An 8689-nucleotide genomic window follows, 5' to 3' on the forward strand; every position below is an offset into this window, starting at 1 on the left:
TAGTACATAAACTAATATTTACTCCCACCAGGGGTACATTGGAAAGGTTTCACATATCATACACTTAAGCAGGAACCGAGAGAGAGAGTGAGTGAGTGAATCAGCTGGGTTTAACGCCGCTTTTAACAGTATTCCAGTTATATCACGGCGTTATCAGCTTAATGTGGGAGGAAAGCCCGAAGTAGAGAGAGAGAGAGAGAAAGGGAGAGAGAGAGTGAGAGGCATAGAGAGAGGCACAGAAACAGAGACTGACTGAGAGATACAGAGATAGAGAGAGAAACAGAGAGACAGACACAGAAAGATACAGACAGAGAGAGACAGAGCGCAAAAAGAGATGATGTATTGATCGGGAGAGTAAAAACATTGGAACAGAAAGAGAGACACACACAGAGCGACTGAGAGAGACAAGGACACAGAGAGAGGGAGCGAGACGGAGATAGAGAGATACAGGCATATAGAGACAGAGCGCAAAAGTATTGACAGGCAGAGCTTAATATTGGGAGAGAGATAGAGAGAGAGGGGGGAGAGACAGACAGAGAGGCAGACTCAGAGAGAGAGAGAGAGAGAGAGAGAGAGAGAGAGAATTTTTGCAATCAGCAAACATATGACAGGTGTGTCCGGCTCTGGAGGGTCCAATGTCAAGGACGATATTACACACAGTATCATGGTATCTGTCTTATCCGGCCTATACAGTATGGCGATAAATACACTGCCACATCGCTACAACGTAGTCCTTGTCCACTCAATTCATGCAAGAGACTATGCCAGGTTAAATAACGATACGACATGGGCAAATGAGGCTGGTCAAATATGACGCATGATCCATGTACGCCATAATGCAGGATATTTGCTAATTTTTCATAATGTAATACTTCCAGCCGGGTCGGGGTACCGTGGACTCAAGCTGTCTATCAATCAGCATGCAGGATTTCTGTGTGGAATTATGTCCCCCAACAGCAAAGGATTTGCATCCTAAAACTCGCATGCACAGTCGAGAACACACGTGGCTGTTCTTCGTGTTCACGGTACCCAGAAGATGCTCATTTGGGGGCTCTGGAACACTGTCACGTGACACCACACTAAAGTAAGCCGTGTCCAATCCGCTACTGGCCCAGTTGTTGGTTGCCATGACGCCATTCCAGGCCTTACTTCCGGCGAGACAATGCATGCTGATGACGTCACAGCTGGGGCTCGCCTTCTTGCTACCATCACTGATACATTGCCTGACTTCTCCATCTACGAAGCGCCTTTCCATGACGACTGAAAGAAAAGACTTTGATTGTTACACGATGTCAACATCACATACAATCTACATTCACCAGTTTTTAATGCTGTATTATTTCGTTAGTGCTCTCGACATAACGTCTGCCATGAGTTCTCGGCTACTTCACAAAGAATGTACGTTCATTTAAGGACCTTGCATAAATAGTGTAAGAATCTCCATAACTATTGGATGTATTTTTAAAAAAAGCCTAAGGATAGATATGTCTTGTACGAGTAAAATCTTGTACTCCACGACCAGATTAAATAATCGGTAAAGCTATTCACAAGGTCTGGTGGCCAAGACGAACCATTCGTTAACATCATACAGGTGATGGGGGCACGATTTCCAGAAGTTGGTTTCATTTCATGATTAATAATGTTATTGATTATTATTATTCCATTCTGGATCAGTGCATGTCATTCATGTGCAGCCGAAGCTGGTTTGGATCGCATATTTCCAATGGTTTATGGACAATCTGTACTATATCCTTGATTGAATTATCACCTTGCACGTGGAAGATCAAATCAACATTTTGGACAGAAAGCAGGTTTCATGGCGACCGGAAATATGTTCATCGTTGGCAGCTGTTATTCCTCAGATAAACATTTAAAGCGGATTCAGAGGACAATGTTCTATGAAGCTCAAGCGTGTCCTTATCCATCTTCCGGAGGCATGGGAGTTAACTGACTGTAAAAGTCCAGTTTCCACCCTTGCCGAACTAGGCTGGATATATGGATATTGGCAAGTATAACTAGTCTATGCATAGTCCATTGAAAATCGCATAACGAGTCTATATCCGGTCAGTAAACCGCCGCGGAGATTTCGATCGATTGCAGAATTTGAAAAGCATGTGTACCGCTAACTCGGCGTCAACAGATATTTTCCAAATCTTTTCATTTTTTTTGCTCACGTGATTTGATGCACTACGCGAAGTAAGACCAGTTTTATGACATTTCTGTTTATCGATCAGATCGTCTTGACTGGGCGCTGCCATTTTGTTTTAAGCAAATGCAAGGAAAATGAGAATTGGAATAGGAGGGACATAGAAGGGACATAACTCGTAATAGCCACTGGTGGCGCTACGATCGGGCTCACAAATTCCAGCCTAGTTCGGCAAGGGTGGAAACTGGACTTTCAATGTCAGTTACCTCCCTTACCTCGGGAAGAGGGGCCATAACAGGATAAGTGTGTGAGTTCCTTAACGCCGTTTTGAACATTAATCCAGTTTCATCACCGTATCTCAGCTTGATGTTAGAGGGAAGTCGGAAGTGATGTAGGTCCAGCATTTTCACCACTTTGTTGAAATCTACGAGCCCAGTTAGTGGACAGAATCCGGAATTCCAACAAAGGAGGATAGAATCCTGGTACACCTAAGGAACGTAAATCTGCACATCTTACTGCGTTACCTTAAATGACGACCAGCAGAGTATTTGTATAACAATAGGATGACCAGGTTTGTTTTGTTTGTTGTTTAACGCCGCATTCAGCGGTCTCTAAATAATTGAGTCTGGACCCGACAATCCAGTGATTGACTTTAGCTTTCGCTCTACATTTTGGGTGTACGGTGACATGCATTAACCAAGTCAGTGAGTCTGACCACCCGATCCAATCATGGCGTGGGTTACAGAAGACCAATTCACGGATTTGGATGACCATGACTGACAAACCAACAACCAACCAACTTTCAAATGATGGAGGGTAGATGAGATAGGATATAAATGATGTCATGAAGTCTGTTGATCAAATTGCTAACAAGTGACAAGTCAGAAGAATGAGCAGGGGCATGTGACCTTTGGTTTATAGGGAACGTGCAGTGATCATGACTTTGCAGAAAAAAAGTTTTCAATTCCTTCTACGTGAGGTAAAAAAACTTATCACTCAATCTCGTTTGATTGTGTGTCAAAGTATTTCGCTGAATGAATTTGATTTAACATCGCATTTAACAATATTTCAGGGATCCTGATCACGGCATACATGTGTATGGTGCTGACAGATCAAGGATTATAATAGGAGACAAACAAAGATTCGAACTAATAACGAGCCAAACCAGGAACCGTAATGACTCAACTCAGCAAAACAAGTTGCGAGCCTCAGACCTCTGTGGCACTTTTTTTCAGGGACATTGATGGTCAGTAAAAAAGTCATAGAAGAGTTAGCTTATATCAGAATTTTCAGCGGATAGTGTTAATAGGCTCTCCGAGAATTGCAATAGTCTGTATGATTGCTCTGACAGTCTTATGCGTTTCAATATTGATGCATGTTGATATAAAATTCACTGGTAGGGATGGTATATTGTTTGTTATAAGTTAAAGAGTTTTACATAATGGTGATTTACCTGACATTCATACAATTCTCATTGTCATGGAAAACATAATTAAGTCCCGGCAATTCGGTGTTTAAAAGCCCGGGGAATCCTGAACGAGAAAGGGAAGACAGCAAGTAAATAATCAATGCAATTATTGGACGGACAACCATAAAGAGCGCTGGTTCACAACAGCCGGGCTTGACTTGGGGCTGGGTGGGGCTGGGTGGGGCTGGGGTGGGGTGGGGTGGGATGGGGTGGGGTGGGGCTGGACTTGGGGCTGGGGTGGGGTGGGGTGGGGCTGGGTGGGGCTGGGTGGGTCGGGGGGAGTCCCAATGGTTTACATATGCTTTTCACACCCTCGTTATAGGCTGATTCCACCGTATAATGACCACCACTTATACCGTATGTGCCACCTATACTTATATCGACTTATTGATGTATTACTAACAACTACCACAATAATAACTATAATTACTAAATCAAGTTATATATATCCAGAAGTAAACCAGTATTGATTTCATGGCCACAACATCCTTCAAATATATCCTCGTACATCATTCGGGATTAGAGGGGCAATTATTCCCATAAAGGACCGTCATATGACTTGTAGCCATTCCATGCATAACCGACAAGTCAAATATTGCCGGGCAGTAATACCTCTCATAAAGAACACACCAATCTGCATTTGGGTTTAGATATTCTTTTTCGATAAAAGTATTGGTAGAAGTATTGCTTTCCAAAACTCACAATAAGTTCAGACACTTTGGTTATGATCCCAGGCAGATATGCATGAAATCTACGGGAACAATGGAAGTAACATTGAATTCTTCTATGTTATTGTATAATAGATTATACGATGTATAAACATGGAACGTAATATCAATCATCGTGTTGACCTAAAATGAGTGTTTTGCAAAGGGAGGGAGTAAGCAACTTTTAGCAACATTTCAGCAATATGATGGAGGAGGGCACAATACATTTGACTAATTTTGGTAGTGGACGCAGGGTAGTGAGTGAAACTTTATCCTTGTTGTTCCACATTAGATGAAATAATATTGCGGTAACCAACAGGCGCCCTGTGAAGATCTGGGTTGGAAGTGGTCTTCAGCACACTAGTATGCTTGTCGTAAGAGGCGACTAAAGGGATCAGGTCGTCAGGCTCGCAGACTCGGTTGATGCATGTCATCGTATCTAAGCTGGGCAGATCGACTGGGATTTTATCAAAACATAAATTGTCCTCGCCGAATTCTTTTTTAATTTTTTTTTAACTATACAGGATATCAAAATGGTAGGTTCCTAAGATACGTTTGCAAGAGAAACCAAAAGGAAAATGTTACTTACTCTAACCAGCTTCCATAACGCATTCTTAAAGGGAAACTAGAATTAACAGTTGAACCAATCTAGACTTAAAGATGTGAAACTATCCAGCAGATAATGCTAATCCAGACTATCCAGAAACAACGCCTCGGTCACACACAGTGTACTGGTCATGACCTAGGCTGAAATTAGGTAACTCAGTGCCAGACCGTTGAGTCTCTCTTTAATACATTCCTAAATTCAGTGGTTTGCCGTTTTTGTCGTTATCTAAGATCGTTACTTTCCCATGGTGAAGGTGGCGTTTTAAGTTAAAGGGCATCATAGCTATACAAAGAAATACCTATCGGTGATACGTCTCGGGCAATTACGTATGTTACCATACCTTGGGGCGTATGTTTCCATGCCTTCGGGAAACAGTTTTCTTTTGTCTTCCCCGCCTCTTCTGGTGAAACAGCTGAACTGTACATTTGGAAGCAGGAGATTCTACCGATGAACGGTTCTTCTGGTTCATCTAAAGACTTCCCCAGTCGTAGAGCCCCTTCTGATGGCAACTGGATCTCGTTGGGGAAATCGTCGTCAATGTTCTCTAGTAGTTCTCCATTGTTGAAAATCTTTATCCTTCCCGTCCGGAACTCTCTGGTGATGACGATATGACACCAGGTATCCGCTAAGAGGACATCAGGAAGAGCAGTGCTTCCCACATCGACTCCATACTCGTCCCAGAAGGAGATGAAGAGATAGTTCTCAAGCATTGACACCTTAAGGATGTTACCGGTCTTGTACAGGTAGTTAACAAGCGTGCCTTGAGGAGGACCTTGAGGGTAGGCGAGGAAGGATATAGTGATGTCTTTGAAGATGAGGTTACCATCTAACGAGATGTCTATATGGGATTCCGCGTCACCAGTCAGTTTGATGGCATCATACGGAAGTTCCGGGTAGCCCTGTCGGAACCGGAAACATTGGCCATCATCGGGTATAACAGCATCCAGTCGCGCCATCACCTCAGTATTGAGGGTAGTGTTGCCCAAAGGCCATACGTAGGTGGGGGTCGGGAGGCCGGTCACTGGTGCACCGCCTGTGTGGGACAGAAGGAAGGCGGTTACAAAGTTGATATATTGTAATAGTACCAGCAATTTAAATGTCAGCTAGACAATGAGAGAGACTCAGAAAATAAAAAAGGTCACACCTTCAAAATTGGATACATCGTTAAAATAGTGTCATTCGCTAGAGCACTGTTTAATATAAAGAGATAGGTATGATATAAAGTTAAAACAGAAGTATAGAATCATATTGTTTCGTGTCTAATAAAAAGGTATTCTATAGCATGCGTTTCATAACATTAATGTTTGTTCCAATTCTTAGATCTGAATCACTACTAAACGAGTCATCTTACCGGTCAAGTTACACTCATATTCAAAAATATCTACTAATGTGCTAATATTGACCATTCAATACATACCCATTAGACATATCAGAAATACAGCATGTAACGTTGACTTCATAACTACTCGATGTTCCCAGACCATGAATACTTGTTTCCGGACAAAAGGTTACTTGATTCTGACTTGGCTCGACGACTCGCGAGGATACGGGTCGCGCTCTCTCTAATGCTGACAAATGGCGCACCATGGGGAGGCTTCAGTATGGCAGGCGCGACTTACTGAAAGAGCTTATTAATACCATCGAGCTGTCAGAATATCAAGGGATTGCCACCTCTCTGGACAGCTTACGGTGATGAGGTACTATAAGCTGGATCAACAGGCTGGCTTCTGTGTCCCGACCTGGGGGAGCAAGTTAGCCGGCCTTTGTGATAGTACAGCCATCCTTTCTGATGCATTTTAGCGACTTTTTTTCAGTCAAACTCTATAGTCAGTCTAATTCATTCTAGCTACTCTTTTTATTCAGTTGTAAAACCCAACTCACTCACTCACTCATTCTAGCTAATCTCTGTATTCAGTGACACCAACCTTTCCGATCCATTCCAGCTACTGTTGTATCTATTCAAACTAACCTTCCCGGTCCAATCTAGCCACTTGTTTTGTAGAACCAACCTCATCCCATTTAGCTACTCTCTGTCGTCAGTCAAACTAGCTTTTCTGGTCCATTGTAGCTACTCGTTGTCTTCAGTCAAACTGACCATTCTGGTCCAATCTTGCAGCTACATGCTGTCTTTAGTCAAACTAGCTTTTCTGGTTAATTCTAGTGAACCTCAGCCTAACTCTCCATTTTTTTATTCTGTTTAAATATTATATAGTAATCTAAACAGCATATGTGTTTCCATTTATTTATTAACTCCAAAAAATTACATGTTCCAGTCAGTCAAGCCTTGATGTGTAGTAACAGATGTGTTCGATTCTTTCTGCCATATGTTAGAGTTTTATAACATGAGGGTGTTCCAGGCAAAAAACGTCATACTTCTATCCTGTGATCCGAACAAGCCGGATGTGTTTTGGAATGTAATCTGTTTCGAGACTGGTTACTTTCTGGCGCTGACATTTAATAATTTATGTTCCATACTAACAACTGACCGTCGGCTCCTTATGAACCTTTTAACATGTGTGTTTTGAAGTAACCCCTATACCGACTATGGGTACACTGTGTGAAGCCCATTTCTGGTTTCCCCAGCCGTAATATTGCTGGAATATTGCTAAAAGTGACGTTAAGCCATTGCTCACTCACTTACTATACCGACAATGTGTTTTGGGTGATTTAAACTAGCCACTGAAAGTGTACTCCATTTGAACAACTAAGCATAGCATTAACTGAGTAACATGTGTGTTTTGTAGTATTGTTTGTTTGTTTGTTTGTTTGTTGTTAAACGCCGCACTCAGCAATATTCCATGACATGCACCAACCAAGGCAGCGAGTCTGACCCCCCAATTCCGTGAGTCGCTTCTGACGACAAGCATAATCGCCTTTTACGGCAAGCATGGGTTGCTGAACACCTATTCTACCCCGGATCTTCACAGGTCGCGTTTTGCGGTAACAACTATACCGACAATGTTGTCTTGTGTAATATAAACTAGCCACTGAACGTGTACTTCATTTTCAACTAGGCATAGACGGTAAGTAATATTCATTCAGATTTGTGATATATGAAATTGGGCAACAATCCACTTGAGTTGCGTCCCTTAGGCGTGCAAGGACCCGATGATAGTGGGGTGGAAATCATGGATTGGCCATGGATATGGTCTTCGGTTTGTCACCATCATAACTGTGACCTGGCTAAACGACCTGTTGTTTCAAGTATTAAACTTCCTGCATGATGCTCCTGTTCAAAGTGGCTCTATACCCAATTCACTCACTCACTCACTCATACCATACCAATCAAAACACATGGGTATTGCCACAATATCACACCGAATACTATCAAATATATTATAACGAGCGTATTTCATGCTTTAATGTTTATCTGAGAGTTCAATACAGAAATTTAATACGCGCGTTGGTACTGATTCCTTTAACAGGACAAACAATGTAAGTATCTTCAAATACATTCTTCAGTTCTATTTGTGTATAGTGTTATAAACATAACCCTTGTGTTGGGCAGAATCACTGTTTCACTGCTGCAATCACTATATCTGTCTTAGTTTTTCTGAATCAATAAAGGAAATCTCTTGTTCAATCCCGACACTCGTAGATTCCATTTACTGGAACACCTGGTGAAACCTTTATAGGTAATATTCAATAGATTCAACTATCTACCAACCAACGTGAGTGAGTGAGTGAGTTGTGTTTAACGCCGCTTTTAACAGTATTCCAGTTATATCACGGCGTGTCAGCTTAATGTGGGAGGAAAGACC

At 42.1% G+C, this 8689-nt stretch overlaps 1 protein-coding gene across 1 annotated transcript; it reads right to left on the bottom strand.

The window, feature by feature from the left end:
* Nucleotides 1–850: 850 nt before the first annotated feature.
* Nucleotides 851–6412, bottom strand: LOC139452410 (uncharacterized). Its single transcript, XM_071233884.1, has 3 exons — nt 6346–6412; nt 5269–5961; nt 851–1260 (listed from the first exon to the last, which is right to left on the bottom strand). Exons 1-3 carry the CDS (start codon nt 6410–6412, stop codon nt 851–853), a joined length of 1170 nt encoding a protein of 389 aa, XP_071089985.1.
* Between the last annotated feature and the right edge of the window lie 2277 nt (nt 6413–8689).

Source organism: Haliotis cracherodii, unplaced genomic scaffold (assembly GCF_022045235.1).
Source record: "Haliotis cracherodii isolate W230 unplaced genomic scaffold, xgHalCrac1.p SCAF_10, whole genome shotgun sequence".
NCBI lineage: Eukaryota > Metazoa > Mollusca > Gastropoda > Lepetellida > Haliotidae > Haliotis > Haliotis cracherodii.

Bases quoted from the DNA above. Each gene is read 5' to 3' on its own strand.
- LOC139452410 (XM_071233884.1), bottom strand. From the start codon at position 6,412: ATGGTCTGGGAACATCGAGTAGTTATGAAGTCAACGTTACATGCTGTA. The intron at 5,962-6,345 runs GTATGTATTGAA...TGTCCCACACAG, and splicing joins ATTTCTGATATGTCTAATGG to GCGGTGCACCAGTGACCGGC. The intron at 1,261-5,268 runs GTATGGTAACAT...CTTTTCTTTCAG, and splicing joins ATGGAAACATACGCCCCAAG to TCGTCATGGAAAGGCGCTTC.